Consider the following 19,039-nt stretch of genomic DNA (forward strand, 5'->3'; position numbering starts at 1 on the left):
ATATTTGCAGCAAGGACCTCTTGAATGAAACTGCAAACTGATGTTTAGAACATGATGATTAATTTGGTGTTAAAGAGAGGTATTTCATTTAAATTCTATGTGTGTGTGGAAAGAGAGGGACACCAAATACCAGTCTCAGCTCTTTTGTTCTCTGAAGCTGTTCTGCATCTAACCAGAAGGTGGAGAAAGGGAGACACAAAGGCAATCAAAGCCACTGTACAGAACATATTTTTATTTATTATTCTTATCTGGTGACCTATCCTGTGGAATTCTGTTCAGAAGCCCATTGGGTGTCTCATGATCAATGTCTTGCTCTGTCAATGTATGTTGAAGCAAAGAACATGGTTTTACACTGTGATTGAAAACAGAGTGTTTCTTCCTTCCCTTCCCTTCCCTTTCTGACCTCACACTAGTCCAGCCTGCAGACAGCCAGTCTAAAGTCAGATAAATATCATCTTCCAAAAGGCAAGCAGTGGGAGGGCAGAGCAGTACTGGTACAGTTGTTGGTTCGGTCGTATTTGTGAAAGCCTATCATAGAATCATAGAATAGGTAGGGTTGGAAGAGACCTCCAAGATCATCAAGTCCAACCCCTGATCCAACTCCAATTACTATATCATGGCACTAAGGGCCACGTCCAATCTCTTTTTAAAAACCTCCAGGGATGGTGAATCCACCACCTCTCTGGGTAGGCCGTTCCAATGTCTGATAACCCTCTCTGTAAAGAATTTCTTCCTAACATCCAACCTAAACCTCCCCTGGCAGAGCTTGAGCCCATGTCCCCTTGTCCTATTGTCTAAACAGAGGATGCTGGAATTAAAAGATGCTAGTAATAAAGTCATAATAAGCCTATGTAATAGCTTGGTTTTGAACTAGTGTAGACTGAGCCACCCAAGTGCTGGACACTGCTGACCTCAGTTCCTATGTCTCAAATGCGAACAGAAGCACTTGGATTTAAAATAGATATTAATGTGCTTTGCTGTAGCTGTAGGGTTTGTCTTGAGCCTTGTAGATACTGCGTTCCCTTTTAAAGTTGTAAGAAGGGGACAAAGCTGAAATAGATCCTGGGATTTGCAGTGATTCTTTCTTTTTTTGGCCATGATGGCAGCCTATAGAAATTAGGGACTAATATACTTTTAAATTTCCTTGATAGATGTAAAATGAATACACTTGGACCGAAGGACAAAAGGCAGCAGCACTGACTGTCAAAAATATCTACTTTTGGGGATTAACATTTGCACTGAAGGGAAGCCCTGAGCTCAAAGAATTAGGAGTGATAGCCTTTCTTCCTGATAAGTGTGAGGCAGCTGTGTATCAACAGACAGCTCAGGATTGTTCTCTACTTCATTGTTTTTACCAGCTGTGTATGTGTTAGGCTGTTCTGAAGTAGGCAGGTTATAAACTAGCGTGGAAGAGAGAGGTATAAATGCTATGAAACACTGGGAAGATGCAAATTTGAGATGCATTCTTTCCTTACTGAGAGGGAAGATGTCATGAAAACATTCAGATAAGTATTTCCAAGAACTTGGCACTCGGTGGCCATGTGGAAGTAGCTAATGCTGGAGCAGAAGTGGTGCAACACAGCCCTGAGCAATAGGTAGTGCTGCTGGTGCAGCTGTGGTTTTGGGACTGTTACTTTGGACGTGGGGTAGCTCCGCTCACAGGTAAGTATTGACTGTTTGCACCTGCCAGAGTACACTTGTGTTGCTGTGCTGCCAAGGGAGACACCCACTTTGTTAGAAATGTTGTGCCTGATGACAAAGAACAATTCACCCCTAGGTTTTGGCCCAAGATACACTTCCTCCTCCTGTGTACATAGCTGCAGAGATGAGTTCTCAGCTGGCAGCTGACGCATGACATAGTTCTGGGTTTTAGTTTGCAGTCTTTGTGTAGTTATTAGAAACTAGTGATCTTTGTGAGTATGAGCTGCCTCAACTATAGACTTCCAGAAGCTTTCTGTAGCTTGACACTGCTGCGTGGAAGGAGTTCACTGGTACAATCGTGGTGGTAATTGGAACCTAAAACAGAATTGGATGGTATTCTCTTTTTTGATGCCTTTTCTTTTCGTGCAGTGAGATCAGCCGACTGGACCTGGGACTAATTGTTGAAGTATGGAACAAAGGACTGATCTGGGATACGCTGGTTGGGACCGTGTGGATTGCTCTGAAGGCCATTCACCAATCTGATGAGGTTAAAATCACAGAGAACCTTTATTTTCTCCAGTGTTAATAGATAATGTGTTACAAATCTGGCCTGGTGCAGCCCAGGATGAGCTCCTCAGCAAAACTTCCACTTGAAAAGTCAGGAAGGCTGGGTGACCAGAGTGGGCTCTCTCATTTTATTGGTTTTGTTTTTGAAGTGAGACCAAAATTACGCAGGGGTCTTTGGTCTCATTTTAGTCATGTGGACTCAAAACCTAGGGCTTAATTTGTTCAGGAACATGTAAGTGACAAGTGTCTGAAGTCTTAAGGACTGACTGCTTAATCTGATGCTCAAATTTCTGTGACTTACTGCTAAAGACTGTCTTAGTCCAGCTGACAGAGTAGGCCCAGAGCATGTCTGCGTCATCTTCTTGGGGCTTCTGATTGCAGTGTTAGAGGGTGTCTACTGGTGCTGATATATATGGAAAAAAGTAGGAAGTGGGATATGCCAATGTCTGTGACTACCCTAACTACTGAATCTGGCAGTCGTTGCAGCTAAGCAAGACATATTTGTATTTTTGACTCAAATATCAGTGTATTTAATTAGAAGATTATTGAATTTGAGCAGGGAGAGAGAGAGTATATTTTCCATAAAGGGAAAAGAGTGGGGATGCTCAGCAGTGTGGCTTAAGGTCTGGCTGTCCAAGCATTCCTTGGTCCTGTCTTTGAGGTCTTCCTTTGCAATTCCACTAAGAAGGCAGCAGTTCTGCTAGGAGATGTTTGCTGCTTGTCCTGGTAAAGGCCTCTGAGACTTCGAAGAAATCCAGTTTGGAAGAAAAAGCCAGCACATGCTGACTGGGTGTAATTTGATGTTAAACAAAGTACCAGGCCTTGATAATGCTGTAAAGCTCTTCCTGGAGTCTTTTAGCAAATGTGTAAGAGTTGCTACATAAAATTCTTCAGACTTGAAAGTTCATTCACATGTGGCTCGTGATCCACAGGAAGGTCCTGGGGAATGGTCTACGCTGGAGGCAGAAGTTGTAATGAAACACGATGAAATCTGCGGAACCAAAAACCCAACTCCTCATAAAATTTTGCTGGACACAAGATTTGAATTACCTTTTGGTGAGTGCTTTTCCATAACTTACCCAGAGTGCTGACAGTGGAGAGAAAGTGGTAGCAGACTGAGTTTTATAATCGAGTTGTGCTCATTCTCATTTCAGTCAGTATAGTTCAGTGGAGATAAATTTCTGGTATTCATTTTCTGTTTGGCTTCTTTTTACAAGATCCAAATAAATGTGGAATATTTGAAAGTCCCTGGGTGCTGGAATGTTTAGACTAGTAGTAGGTTTTTCATCTTAATAGTATTTCAGGATTGTGTAGTCACACATCTTGTTCCTGAGCAGGAAGCATTTGTTTTTTTGTACCTAGATAAATTTGGCATTGTTAGGGCTGTTCTGTGGTAGGTGCACATAAGCCCTCTTAGAAGTGTGCAGTTCAGTTAGTGAAACATTAATACTTAATGCTCCTGAACATTATCATTAGCAGAGTATACAAATAACTTGATGCTATAAGAAGTGCCTTTCTGGCAATTACTTGTGGTTGAAAAATACAGAATATGGAAAAGTAGCTAATTGGAGCAAACAGATCTCAAGTCAAGTTGTGTATAATTTTAAAATTTTATTTTACTTAAAAACAAGCAAACAAAATAACCAAATAAACCCCAAAAGCAAGGCCTTAGCCAAAATGCATCCCAGGCTTACAAAGCTACTCTTTCCAGCTCTTAGCTGATAAGAGCAGAGATGATGTTTTTAGGGCTTGTGCTATTGTTTTTTTCACGCACTGGGCATTTAAGTGTTTCAAAGCTGTCTGTCATTGCAAGGCTCCTTTCTCCCTCTCTGCCTGTTGCTTCTTTTTAGCTGCCAAGGCCCCTGCCAGTGTGGGGAATTTGTATCGTGCTCTAAGGAGGGGTGGAACATTTGTGCACCCGCTGGCATTTGGCCAGCACCTGTCAGGAGTGGCCATCTGTTGTGGGAAGGAGTGAGGACATCTTTGAGTCTCATACCCCCCTTGCTGGTGCAGGGCAGGATGCAAGCCTTGGCCCTACAGCACAAAAGTCAGTGCAGATTGTATCTACTGCTCTGAGTGTGCTGTTCTGAGTGCACAGTCCCCTGGATGGTTGTACTTCAGTGTTCTAATAGCACTACTCTTTAACTACAGTCCAGTGTGTAAAGGGGAAAAGGTATTTGACAGCTTCCACCCTGTCAGTGGGAAGCTTATTACTGAAATTGCTTATTATGTAAGAGGAGGAGCAACACGCTTCGTTTCACCTCACATGGAAATTTTGGTTCTTTGGGGCAAGTGTTGAGGCTTCTGGGAGGGGCAGAACACAGCACACACAGCTGAAGGCAAGGCTTGTAGCCACTACCTTCTCATCTAAGTTCATTGTGACACAGTTGCTTGTAATCTGTCACTGCTTTAAAAGAAAATGAAGTTCTGGTGTCTCCCTTTGTATTCAGAGAGGGTCCAAAAGTGAATTTGCTTTCTTCTGCAATTCGTATTTTGAACAGCATTACATTTTGAGATTTTTTTTCAAGCATAAGAAAACAGACTCCCTGTAAATAATTATGTATTAGAGCATCTGCATTTAAAAAATAAAACTATTTCAGGTAATAATTTATTTTCTCCCTACTACTATACTCACAAGAGTTTTTGTTTCTTTCGGGGTTTTTTTACTACTGGTTTAAATTTTTACATTTGAAGAAGTAGGATTTCATGCAGAGCAGTCAGTAAATAACAAGATTTTTGTGATTCTTCTGTTTTTAACACAATTGATCATTTAAAGTACATCTATTACTTATTTCTTTGCTTACTGGGCCAAATACTGAAGCAACAGGAAGTCCACACTGCTGTGTTGAAGGGGTTTTATTGTAGAGTGCGAAAAGTTGTCTGCCTGTCCAGTGTTTCATAATGTCCAGGAAAAAATGGGTGCATGAGTTAGGTCTTTCAAGGCTTCTGCTGCTCTTCCCTTGAAGAGTGCTACGGTTTTTGCTTCTATCTCCGTTTTCAGTGTGTCCTGCCATGGCAAGGTCAGAGGCAGGTTGAAAAGCAGTAGGCACTAAGGAGGTGTGATATTCCTCTGGAAGGGAGCGTCACCTTCTCCAAGCAGTGCTTCCCTTCAGGCCATGACTGAGCATCTTGTGCCATCACCTCTACGATAGAGAAGGACCCTGCAACATGGGTTAGGCTCTGTCTCCTTGCCCCAAATACCATGAGCCTCGAAGAGATGCATGGAGGCAGCTCAGCTCACAGCACTACCTCTGCATCTCTCCCAATGGATTTGCTGGTCGGCTTCCCTTTAGCTGGATGGCAGCAATATGGACTCCCAGTGCCCTACATGTTAAGACTCTTCAAAATGAGCTGGGAACTGCCGCTTTAAACCTACACAGGGAACTAAGTGGATCTGCCTGTGGAAGTTCTTAAGTCATCAACAGTGCACTAGAGGCAATATTTTAATAACAGCAGGTTTGAAGTGACACTTAGGAACATTGTGTATCATGTTTTGTTTCCCAGGTGAAGATCTCTTGGCTACTGTAGATACATGAGAAGCAGAGCGATATGTGTGCACATGTACAGCTTGTGCTGCTTTTCAGGTTGGGTAAAACACTGCTGTCTGGGATAGCAGCTTTAAAAAACTGTGTGTTCTGTTTGGCTGTGCTTCTGTGCTTTTTCTATCACTTCTGGCCGCTCTCTTTCATTCAGATGTATACAGATCCAGTACTCCTGGTTATTCCGTGTATTTAAAATGTTTCGTTTTATTTAAGTGGAGCTTGAGAAGTTTTTTAGGGTTTATAAAAGAGAATAAATGAACTTGAAAAACAGAAAAGCTGAAGTCTGTGATGTAAAACATGACTGTGTGTGCAGCAAGGTTTAGAAACTGGTTGTTGTTCTGCATCCACATGATATAGTCACGAGTCTACCTTCCTGGTATCTCTTCTCCTGGTACTCTGGAGACTAGCAACAGCTAAAGCTGAAATAAATGCAGAACATGCTGATACTGGTAGTGGTAGTATACGATGAAGGCAACTTAGAGGGTTTTTGTTTGGTTGGTTGGTTGGGTTTTTTGTTTGGTTTTGGTTTGGTTTGTTTTTTTTCATATAAAGTTGTTTTTAAGTATTTACCAGGCTTGGGGTTGGGAAGCAATCATCTCCTGACAAAAGCTGATGAGAGTTTAGTCACTGCTCCTGATGATTTTAGATAAGCTTTTTTGAGGTCATACAAGCTAAACTTCGTTAATGCCCAGATTTCTAACGGGAAAAAGAACTACTGTGGTGGCCTTGATATATCACCCATGTGTCCCATTGCACATTCCAGATGCAGCTCTTGCCTTGTGGTCAGTAGTGTCGTCAGTGTGACATCAGCACAGGGTGTACAGGAGAGAGCAGACCTGTGGACCCTTTTATGTGATGGACTGTGCTGCAGGGGGCCAGATTGTCCTCTAATGATCTCTGCCAGCCCCAGGTGCTTGAATGTTCAGTCTCACAGAAACAGAGGATTTTCAAAATCCTCTTCTATAAAGGTGCAGCGAAGAGTGAGCATGGGAAACATGAAGCGTTAGTGAGAGTTGATATTAACCCATAGGGTGCAAAGCATTTTTATGTTTGGTAGTCTGTTAAAAATGGCAGTAAACTGCCTTCTTCATGGGGTTGTGAGCAAAGACAGGCTGGAGCAGGTTTCTCCACTGATCATATCTGTTTCTTCTCAGGAATAAGACAGACATATCAAGGAAGGGAGAAAGCCTTCTGTGGTTGGTTTAGAAAATTTGCTGGTAAAGAGAAGACAGTCTTGCTATTATTGTTTTGATGCAGTGAGTGTGTGCTGGCACAGACTTTTCAGGATGCTGCTTTTCAAGTGTAAAATTGTTCTGTTTAGAAGCAATTTTACTCTGTCCCCCTTTTTTAGAAGTGCAATGACTATGTGCAAATCTCTCACAGGATGCAGCACTCAAAAATGCTTTTGGCTCCCGAACTATAGCAGTTTGGTTCTGTGCCAGGCAGTTTCTAGTTCATAATTGGAGTGAAGATGCTTTTAGTGTTCTCATTACTCCCGGGCTGGGAGCATGCTGATCTGCATCCAGCCATCAGGTGGAGTAAATGTGCTTTGTTGTTTTATTGTCCAAGGAACTGAACAGAAAGAAACGCTCAGCTTGACAAACTCATTTCAGTGAGAACCTGCAAAGATTCCCATACATTGGAAAAAGGGAGAAATTGGGGTTGGGAAGAGGGGAAGCCAGGCGAAGGCTTGTGGGAAAGTGGGGAGAGAGAGAGTATCACCTTCAGCACTTGTTCTTATGCTGAGCTGGGGTATGCCCCAGCCGAGGACTTGCTACCTGGGAAAAACCCAGGAGGCACAAGGTGATGTGCAAGGATTAGAGCAAGGACCACTAAACCTGAGGAGAAGAAAAGCTTTAGGGCTGAAGTGCCTGGTTATTGCCAAACTAGAGATCTCTAAGCAGGAATACTGTCATGTTTAGGACCTCAAGGGGTATAACTGAGTGGAGTGGTCTGTATAGATGCACCAAATTCTCCTCTATTTCCTTCCTCGGTCTGATAAGTGACTGTACTGCTGTGTCCCCATTTCTGTGTCTGTCTGTATCCAGGTGTCAGGGCCCTGGGTACACTGATATGTCCTATTTGCTCTGAGCAGCCTCACCTGGGACCTCACCCAACACCTCTGCTCGTGTGCCCAGGAATCCCACTTCAGTTCAGCTCTGAGCTTTCAGTCCTGAGTGATGTTGTGAGAGTTACTGATCCCTCACCCCAGCCAGTGCCGTGTCTCTGCCTGCTTAGGGACCCCATAGATTCAGGCCCTTGTCTGGACTCAACCTCAGGCCTGCCTTGTCACCATGAATCTGGCTGCCGGTCTGGGCTCCTGGTTGAACCTTGCCATGATCTCTGGGCCTGCTCTGCTCACCTTGATCAGGTGCTGTAAGAATGGGACCCTAACTGGCAAGTCCCCTGCTCTGCCAGCCAGGGGATCCTCCCCTCCCTTGGGTAGCAACCGGACTTCACTGCTCCCTAACACCAGGAGCCCAGAGAAAATAAGGGGTTCAACTTCCAGCTGAGGACGGCAGTAGGAGCAAGGGCAGTAAAGCTTGCAATATTTCTGTGTTGGCATCAAATTAATAAGCCCCAAAAGCTATTGAACAGCTGCCCATCTCCTCTCTGCTCTTACTCAAGTGGCCATGAATAAGTTCCACTGACATGTGGCTTTGCTCCTTTTGTTCACCAAGCGTGATGTCAGTGGAGTCCAGAGCTGGCATCAGGTGTCCTCTTTTTGGACTAGTTCCACATTTGTATCTTGTAAAGTTAATGTAGCATAGTAATTTTCATTGTAATCAAAGTTGAGCAGTGATGTAGGAGCTGGCCAATGGATGTGGCCTTGCAAGCCTTGCTGTGATCTCCGTGCTAGGGATTTCTATTCTCTCCATTCCAAAGAACGAGCTTCAACAAAACTGCTGGCTGAGGTGAGACACAACAGAATTGTGAAAGTAAAAAATAAACTGCTTCCTCAAAACATCAAGAATTCTATCTCATTGGGATCTCTTCATTTGGGCAGGTTACTTGACTCAAGGTCATAGGCCTGTTGCTTCATGTTTAACGTTTGCTATGCAGTAATTGTACTGGCATTAGTATTGATGACAAGAGTTTCTCTAAGACCAAGACGATGTCCTTGAAGCAGCTGGTATCTGGACAGTAGCAGATTTTTATCTCTGACTTGCATAAGAAGCTGTTTCAATAGAAGCAGCAATCCTGCAGTGAAAATCTGATAGCTCTGCTTATGAAATGGGCATCTGGGATACAAGATAGGCTCTGACCTCTAGTCCTCAATTCATGAGTTTTTCTTCATATCTTAGAGAAGTGTTGGCTTTCAAAGACAATTCTGTAGGCTTTGCTGTAAGTTTTTGATTGTTTCAGATCCTTGTTGGGGTTTGTCTTCCTAAATCCCATCAGGTTGTGTGCTGATAGCCGTTCAGTTCATTGATGTCTTCTTTCTAGGTCAATTCCATCCAGATTCGCCCTGAATGCCAACCCTGATTTCTGCAGAGCTTGTCTAATAAATCTGTGCAGCTGTGATCTAAAGCTCTGATGATCAAAAACATGTATGTTTTCCTACAACTCTTGCAGTTCTGGAAGACTCTCTCATGTTTCTCTTAGCTTGCTTTTTGTTAGGATTTAACAACAGAGTAATGTACTGTACACCAGGAAGAGCAACTGGCTTTGTGTATTATGGTTGGGGTAAATTACTTTGGTCTCCCTCCAAGCAAGGAGAAATAGGTTGTCTTTTTTCCTACTTGATGCAGGTTTTTTGGAGCCAGGGATTAAGGTTCCATAAAACTGTGTCAAGTGGCGACTATTTTATCCCCTTGGTGAGACTAGTTGCATAAAAATACAGTGATGTTTCTCTTACAAAGGTGTAGAATTGAATTTGTAGTCCAAGAAAATACCTACTTCTGAAACTTGAAATTCCACTAAATCTGACATGTTCCTGTTGATAGTGGTTCATGGCCACTATCATTTCCAATGTTCTGGGGTCACTGCCTTAATAAGATTTATTTGTGTGGCTGAGAGAGAACACATGTAGGACAGATATCCCATCAAAGTACAAGAAGAAAACAATACTTGGTCCTTCCTGAAAGCATCATAGTTCCAATGGAATGCTCACCTGCCAATAAATCCTGTTCTTTTTTTCTCTCAGGAGTGAGAGTGGATGTAACTTTTAGAATCACCTTTTCACCAGGAGGCCATCCCCAGCCTGCTTCTCCTGTTCTTGCCAATGCATGGCTGAACACACCATTGTGGTGGTGGTCATTGGGTGGAGTTCTTGTCAGGAGAACAAACTTCTTAGGCATAAACTTGGCTCCTTTTGAGGCCACCTGAGAGTGTAAAGGGTTACAGAGGACGGGAAAACCAGCTGAACTGGTATAGCACTATCTTCTTGTTGGCTTGCAGGGCTGGCGGTGTCTAGCTGGAGCACTGCCTCCACTTCCTTCCTCTGTGAGCTTTGAAGTTTCTGCACTGGGGCGGTTTCAGGCCATGAACAGCCAGATTTCAGTTGTTGTTACAGTCAGGGATGTTGAGTAGCTAAAAAAAAACCCACCAAAAAACAAACTCATAATCTTTTTTTTTTCCTTTTCCAGTGATTTTACACCACCCCATCCCTAAATAATTTTGTGTCAAGCTTTTCACAGCAGTTCATCTACATCTTCCAGAGTGTGCTTTGAAAGGTGAAATTTTGAGTGGCAGAAGTCTGTGTTCCATTAGGACACTATATTACTTCAAAGTGTGAAATAGAGAATAGAAATAGTTACCAAAATAAAGGTGATAATGCTTGCTACTTGCTGCCAGTCATCCAGTTGGTAAATCTTCTAGAAAGTAAAAGTGGTGTTGTGATTCATTTCACAATGAAGTTGCAGTGTGGTGTAAAAGTAGGAATGTGCTTTCAAGTGAATATGACTGCCTATAATGTAACACTGTTCTTTACCTCAAAAGATTTTGCTTATTGCCTGCAAAGGAATAAAACAGACCATTTAGCTTTTGTGTTTTAATTTGTGCTACACCAGGTATGTAGGTAACATGTGCTATTCAAAGGGAGCCCTTGTTCTGTCGAGGTTATAAAAGCCTCCAGAAGAGGCTCTTTTTAATATGTTATCAGGCATATAGCAAGTGTATTAAAATATCATTGCGAAATGGCTCTCCATGAAACTAATACTTGAATTAACTGTGAACCAGTCTGTCTTTCTCTTTCCTACCTTTGTGCAGTGTGCATTTGGTTAATCAGCTTTAAACAAGAAAGCAATGTAAGCCCTTGAACTGTGTTACTATTTACAATGTTTGTTTTTTCATCTGAGTGCTAACCTAAGACAGTTTTATTTCTTCAAAATCACATGTGGGTTTTTTGTGGTGTGATCTTGGACTGCTCTCCCTGTTTTAATGCTAATGGTGATAAATGCAAACTTGCCTCATTAATAAGGTGTTGTGACTTACTCTTTTGATATAGATATCCCTGAAGAAGAGGCCAGATACTGGACCAGAAAATTGGAACAAATAAATTCACTGGGAGATGATGAGGTAAATATCTAAATTGAAATAATAACGTAGCCCTGAATGCCATATAACTTGCTTTTATTCTTTGTATTGGATCCCTGTGATTGTTTGCAAAGTAAGATTTAACACAGTAATGCCTGTACCAGAAATGTAGCATTTTAAAAAAACCATACACACATGTTGATGTGAACATCATTGAGTAAGAACATGGTGCTTGCTTAAACCCTTTGATAGGTCTTGTTCTGTAGCAAGATAACTTACAAGATATTCTGCCAATGCAATGACTTCAGGAGATTTTTCTTCTGGGATCCTTCATCTGTTCTTTTCTGCTCCTTGTATGAGTCAGTCGTTTTACTGCGCAGATGAAGGAAAATAAGGTGGATTTTCTTTTTGACTGAGGACAGACCAATTTTTCGGTGGACAAAAATGTTTGGGGCAATCTCTCCTGCCTTCCTAGAGGCTCGAGAACCTCTAGGAGTCGATGAAAAAGCTCAATCTGTGATTTGTCCTGTCAGTGGTCCTGCTGTGGTGCCTCCCTGCTCCCGTGGGCTGTAGGAGCAGTCCGTGCCAGGTACTTCAGCGAAGCAAAGGTGCCCTCTAGTGCTTCACTGAGCTGGTACTTGCTGACAGATACCCTGAGACTTCTCTTTCCCTACTGTGCCTTTCACCTGCATGCTAAGTGCATGCTTTTGTCAAATACCAGTACCAAAATAATCTCTCTGTATTTGTGACTTAATGGTCTCAAATTTATTATGGCTGTTCTATGTCACCAGTGAGAAAATGAAAAAATGTAAGGACACCTTTGCACTGTCTGACTTAAGGTTCTTGCCCCATGTCTGCCAGCCACCCAGAATGGGGATAAGATCTTCATTGCATATTCCTCTAATTGGCAGTGACTTGTAGCTCAGGAACTTCCAGAGCCAGAGGCAGTGTTCTTGTGTTTAACAGCGTTCAATGGATTTTTCTTTGTGGATGGCAGTTGCCTTTTCAGTGCACCCAGGTCAGGTATGTTGTAGCAAAGGAATTCAGCACCTTAATTGTGCATTGCCTGAAGAAACACCTCATTTGCTCTGGGCGAATAAACCCAATGTTGTGAAACCAGCCGGTGGCAGGTTTATTTGGACAAATTAAATGACTGATCCTCATGCATCCACTCTGTGCCTCTCACCTTTACAGACCTCATCTTTTGGGCTGCAGAATCCTAGTCTGCACAGTGGTATTTATGGTGCAGGGCAACTTTGTGCCTTTACTTTCTTTTCTGTATGTTAAGTTCAGCTATCTCTGAGACAATGAATGAACAGACTAAGGTTGCACAGCAGTATTCAATAAGCAAGTTCATTTGGAGTTCATATGGTGTCATAAAAATGCTTTCCAGCCTCTCTTCCTACAAACAATACTCAGTTTTCATTTTGGGACTGCTGATAGCCGTCAGGCTGATGCCTTAAAAAGAACAAACTGCTGCCATTTTGGGATCTCTGAGTATAATAATTCAGAACCCGTTGCTGTCCTGTGCTTCTGAAACTGCTCATCAACAGACTTCCTTTCACTGCTTTGTCAACCAGTCAGTGCTGTCAGATCCGGCAGTTCTTGTTTTCACAATCCTGATTAACTCAGTGGGTTGGCAGTTTGCTGATGACAAGACTAACCACCTCTCAGGATCCCTTGTGCATTTTAAATAGCACAGATTGGAAGATAACCACAGCGGAAGTCTGTGGGTTGTCACCTTCCCTGTAAAGAACTGGCCATTAATCCTTACCAAATCCAAGGAGAGACTGTCTGGTGGCCCTGTTTTGCACAGGCTGCAGCACCATCTTGCTAAGTTTGCCACTTCCTTTGTTGTCAGATCTTTTTTTCCCAGCAAAGACTGCTCTCATTATTTTGGTCAATTGTCCTAATTTTCTCGTATCTCTATGTAATACAAGATGGAATAACAAAATAAAATCACTGGCATTCCCCTTGGGAATGCTTTGATGCTGTAACAAACTGCTTTGTAAAAAGTCAAAGCTGGCTAATTGAAATACCTCTGTGTTCTCTAATTTAGTATTAAATGAGATGAAAAATTCTTTACTTTGGATATAAAGTGGATCACAGGAGAGTTTGCAAGTGTTGGCTGGGCAAACATTGTGTTCCTACCCTGCCAGACACACTAATTATCTAACTGCTTCCATCTCCTGCTGCAGAGTTGCTGTGAGCCCACTTGAGTTTTGAGCTGTTTAAGCTGTGCTGGGGTGTCTAAATGTAAACAGGCTTATACTCAGTTCTGAGCTCCCTGTCACACTGACATTGTGGTGTGGAGAATCAGGTCTTTTAGGTGTCTAATTTGAGGCCTCACAATTGATAGTAGGGGCCTGTGCTTGTAGTAAAGCAGATTTCACCCTAACAAGATATGCACTTTGTAACATGTGATTTTAGCATGAAAAAAAGGATACTTCTAGGAGTGTGTTTTTATTATGGAGAGTATATTATAGATATTATCCTTATAGATATTATGCTTTGATACTACCAGGGATATTTTCTCTTATGTGTGTCATGCTGTGCTCTGAAAGCTGTTTCATAAAATTACCATTTGCTTTTTTATCCATCTGTGTTTTTTCCTATTTTTTTTCCCTCCTTTAGTATTCCTTTCAGGAGGAAGTCCAGAAGAAACCATTGCCCAGTGCTGCCTCCCAGTGTTGTAAGTTAGACTTTATTTCTTCTCAATATTTTTTCCTCTTACAGTGTACTTAATTTCCTTCTGTGCTTAGTTATCAAGTGATGGTACATCAGAACAATATTTTCTTGCTAGAAGTACTTAAATCTCTGTGCAGCCAGCAACTTTTGTCAGTTATGAAAAGCTGTGCTCCTCAAAATGCTGGTCTAAAGCTTCTGATGCAAGGAAGAGAAATCAGGCTTAGAGTCTTTAACCTGCTGGAGTCCTCATGTGCAAAAGGAACAGCAAATGTGTTCAAAATCACCTGGATTGTTAGACCCTTGTAGTACTGATGCCTGTAAGAAAATGCTGAGTTTTTTTCATGTGACTAAGTCAGGCACTTTAAACGTGTTATCTTTAAACATCCTGTGTTAAATATTATTTTTATTACTGTTTAATGAAATTTGAAGAGGCAGAAAGTAGATGGAGACAAGTACTGCTGGTAGCCTTTTAACATGCACCAGAGGTTTGCGTACTTGATGTCTAATTTCTTTAATATTACTTTTCAATGCTGTGTTGATGGATGGAAAAAATGCTTTTACTAATTTCTGCTTATCTCGTCTTGCATTTTTTTATGCTTCTGAAAACGTGGATGGAAAAATAACCTAGGAAATACTGTATCTGATGGTCTGCAAAATTAGATTTCTGAAACATTGCTTCTAACGTACAATAGATGAAAGCTCAGTGATGTCTCTTGTGAATGTCTTATCTACTTTTGGCAACAACATTAATAAAATTCAAGTCTCATAATTTAGACAAATCTTTTATCCTCTACTTCAAATCCTGTAAGACTTGGATATTACACGTTGCAGGCTGTTTATCCATTAGGCTGATTATAGGATCTCCTCAAAACTGATAACATTAGGAAATGCTAATTACTGTTTACTTTTTTGAGTAGAATTAATTTCTCTGTATAGTATTGTAACGTTGTCTTAAAAGAATCTTCAACAAAATATGGATATTAACCAATTGCTTAGAAAATCCAAATGTGCTGTGTAGCTGGAAAATGTACAAAGCTCCATATGAGAGTATTTCATCAATGCTTTCACTCTAGGTAACACTGAATGTGTCCTCCCTTTCTGAAAAAAAAAAGTGTATGTAAAGAATAAAGCACTTTTTTTGTTTGTTTTTGGTTTTTTGTTGGTGATCTGTTTTGGGTGGGTTTCTTCGTGTTTTGTTTCGTTTTTTACATAGTCAAAAGGTCACAATTGATTTGTTAAGCCTACAAATAAGAAACATTTTGGGAGAAACAGATATTTTATTAAATCATATTAGCATAGTGAGCAGAACTCCTGATGCCTAAAGGTCAAAGAAAAGCTACCTGATGTGAAATGTCGAAGAAATTAACATATTTGCTGAAATTGCTTTCCTGGCTCTGTGCCCTGGACTTTGCTTCTGTTTGGGAGAGGCTGGTTTCATTGGTTCTTCTAATTATTGCGATGTATGGGTAAATTAGAAGGAAGGCTTCTGTGCAGAAAAAATAGCTGCACCTGTTCCCACAGCAGGGTGCTTTTACATCTACCTGTAGCCCATTTCTCCCCTGGAGAACCAACTGGGCTCTCACAGGCAGACACAGTGAAGAGCAGCACTGCATCTGCCCTTTTTGTGCTGCCTGTTAACAGCCTGCATCTTCTGGAAAGTGACCTTTTACAATAATTAATTGAAGGCCCCTGGTTTGAACAGTAATGTCACACAAGAATTAGCGTAATCATTCATGGGATTAAAACATCATTAGAATGCATGTTAAACATTTCATAGCAGTATGTGGTTAATGTATTTAAGAATTTTCAATAAAGCTCATGGCACTGCATGTACTTTTGCTTATTTACTGCCTGCAACTATCCGGCATCTATGACTATCTGTTTACATGGAAAAATGTAAATTAGACATTTAATATAGAGGTACTCTTGAAAAATGAACTCTCCCTGCATCAACCTGTGCATAAGAACCGTCAGTTTTCCTGACTGTAGCACAGTCCTTGGGTACTCAAGAGTTTAACCCAGAAGGTGCATTGATTGTGCCTCTGTTGACAGCTGACCTGACCTTTGCATGTGACACAGGAGCTTAACCCCTTTCACACAGGAGCCTAAAATGTGCCCAGTACATAGTGTTCCTACTTACCTTGTGGGTTAATAATTGATAGCTATATTTTTAGATGTAATAAAAACATCCTCAAGAACACTTGCAAGACTCATCCAATTTTCCATCATGATGTGCTAGATGAGATAAGGTCAGTGCTGGGAGCAGGACACAATCAGCTGGATATCAGACTAAGGATTTAAAAGGAGAAAGAGAAATGCTCAGTGTGAATAGTTTTTGCCCCATGAGAATGTCTTCCCAATCCTAAAAAATACAAAACTGATAAAAATCCCACACCTGACGCACTATAGAACAAAAGTGCCTCAAAACACTGCATATAGGTTGCATTCAAAAAAATGCTGCATAACTGCACATGCCACTGGTGTCCTGCTTAGCCTTCCTGCAGGTCTCAGAAGAACGTTTTGACATCCTTGTTCTAACTAGAGAAAACCTACTCCAGCAGCAAAGATCAGGTTCATTAAATAGAGAAATACGTGTCCTCCTTATATGTTAAATTAGGTTACACTTATGCCCTCTTCTACCTCTATACTTGGCAGACATGTCTGTTCCCTTTCCCCAACCACCTTCTCGTGGTTGTTTCCCTCCTCCTGCATGGATACAACTTGTTCTGTTGTCCCCCCTTGAGTACAGAGGGAGAGGTGGATGGAGCAGGATGTGGGAGAAGAGAGATGGGCCCTGTCTGAAAGCCATCCTCTGATCAGTGAGGGTGGGGTTTTGTCTCTGGATGTGTATGGGCTGCTGCCTTGGCGTGTTACCATGGGAAATCTCAGCCCAGACTAGGAGCTCCAATTTTTCCAGAGATTATTGGGCTTTCAGATCCACTTTCACAGTCTCAAGTGCTGTTTTGTTCTTAGAAGAGTCTGACCCATAATTTCTGAGGTAATGCAGTATTTAGGCTTCCTACCTATTCTTAAATGAAGCAGGTGGTTCTTCTAAGCCCTGCTGATTTTGGCACTCCTGTCTCTTCCTTTATTATACTTAACCATTTCATTTTTACCTCCCAACTGCTGTGCTTCCCCATATATTTCTCCTGCCCCAGAAAGATTGCATGCTTCCAAGTGATTTAACTTTCAGTGATTCCAAGCCATAAGCAAAGCACTATAGTGCCCATGAATCCAGTTTTGTTTGCTTTATGTTAAATGCAGTCATAATTCTTAATTTTCTGATATGTCATTGTTGAATAACTGAAGCATCCCCATATTAACTTTTACTAGCAACCTGAAATTAAATGTAAATTAAAAAAAAAGAAAAGGTTTTATTGTCTGAAATTCACTTTAAATGAAGCAGATTGAAGAAGTGTTATTTGATTACTTTGGCATTGAGTCAATAAACTTTAAGTTATTTATTGTGGGGAGTTACAGATATGTTTTCCTTGTATGTTCAAGATCATTTCTGGCAACCTAAAAGTCCATTATAATCCGTAAGTGAGTCACACTGCGAGTGTTTTAAATGCAACTCTGACTTGGATCAGTCGCAGTCCAAAGTGGGATGAGAAAGATATTCTGCATCTTTGCAAAAAAAGGTTTGGCAGACATGGTTAATATCAGCTACTGTAAATACTGTCCTACACCATTTGTCAGGGAGTTTACAAATCTGGAAGAGAGCAGGTTTGTTCAGATTCTCAGGAACGATAACCTAAGTGCCACTGAATCAACCAGTTCTGTCTGTCTTCTTATCATTGACTGATAATCTTTCTGAGAATGCTTTATTGTCGCTTTTCTTCATATATGTTTTCTTCCATTTCCTTTAGTCCTTTGCTCTGCAAAATCCCTGGTTACCAGTGCTGTGGTGGGTGGTGGTTTTTTGTTTTCCTTTTTTTTTTTTTTTTACATTTGTGTGTGGGTGTGGGGGGGTAGTTTTGTTTTGTTTTGTTTATTTTTTTTATTGTAGGTTTTACTATTCTTCTTTTTTATCAGCAGAAGGTGAATTTGTTGCTTGGCTATGGATTGTGTGTTGATACCAGCAACAAAAGGAGAAAAAACTTCTGATACACTGTTATACCACCAAAAGAACCAAAGCTAGCCTGTGCTTGGTCTGCTGTAAGATGAGAGAGAAAGGAGCAAGATTAAATCTCTGAATGCTCTCTGGAATGTGTGTGTGTGCACATGCATGCAGGAAAAAAAATGCTGCAGTTTTGTTTTAGATACACGAGCAGCTTTTTAGCCACTTAAAATCTGGCAAAACAGTTTATACACTTCATAGGAATGGATGGCGTTTTTTGCCAGATCAGTTTGTTGTGGTGACCCCTCTCTCCCACTAATATTTGAAGAAATCTATTTCTGCACAATATATAAGGCAAAATTCTTTTAATACCTACACAATCACTACTGTTTCAAGGGTACCACAAAGGCTGACTTTGAGAGGTTTCGTTCCTGATGCCCTCCAGTTTTCTTTTTAGGAGCTCAAATTCCGCTGGTGCCTCAGGAAGGCTTGTACATTCCTCTGAATAGAGGGACCCTAATGCTGAGATGATGTTTTTTTCCCTAGTGCTGATGAGGGGTTTTGTCTGGTAAAAAGCCCAAAGATTGCCCTCCTAGGCCCTGACTCCCCAGGAAGCCCTGATACCATCCACACTGTGGTTATTGGCATCTTCCTGCTGACATTAATGTGCCACTGGGTTGGGGGTATCCCACCCTCCTGCTGGATGAACTGACTCTTTGTCAGCAAACGTGCTGAAATGACATCCTATTGAAAAGAATTTTGTTTTCTTCTTCAGTAATGATACATAAAAAAAAGTGATCTGCTATACTGGTATCTCAAGGCCAGGCAGAATCAAAACACTTTTAAGCAGGCCACAGCTTGACCCTTTTGATTGTTCATAGAGATGTGTGATCTGTGATAGTGGAGGGTCAGGCAGCATAGTTGTCTGAGATTGCTGGGAGGTGACACAGCCCCACAGCTCTCCTTGCTGTAGAGGTGTGTGCTATACATCTTGATTCTTGCCTTTTTTTTTGATGGTTACCAGCCTGATTCTGCACCTAAACAACAGAGGTCAGCAGACACC

General features: G+C 41.4%; 1 protein-coding gene across 3 annotated transcripts in view; it reads left to right on the forward strand.

Annotated features, from left to right (window-relative positions):
- Positions 1 to 19,039, forward strand: part of UNC13B (unc-13 homolog B) — a 225,750-nt gene that overhangs the window by 31,094 nt on the left and 175,617 nt on the right. For all 3 annotated transcript variants that reach the window (XM_027670396.1, XM_027670397.1, XM_027670399.1), the window contains exons 4-7: positions 2,071 to 2,188; positions 3,141 to 3,264; positions 11,200 to 11,270; positions 13,863 to 13,920. In XM_027670396.1, the coding sequence (XP_027526197.1) occupies positions 2,071 to 2,188; positions 3,141 to 3,264; positions 11,200 to 11,270; positions 13,863 to 13,920 (371 nt within the window). The remainder of the gene's footprint in view (positions 1 to 2,070; positions 2,189 to 3,140; positions 3,265 to 11,199; positions 11,271 to 13,862; positions 13,921 to 19,039) is intronic.

Source organism: Neopelma chrysocephalum, unplaced genomic scaffold (assembly GCF_003984885.1).
Source record: "Neopelma chrysocephalum unplaced genomic scaffold, ASM398488v2 Primary Assembly neopelma1_96845, whole genome shotgun sequence".
In the NCBI taxonomy this organism is placed as follows: domain Eukaryota; kingdom Metazoa; phylum Chordata; class Aves; order Passeriformes; family Pipridae; genus Neopelma; species Neopelma chrysocephalum.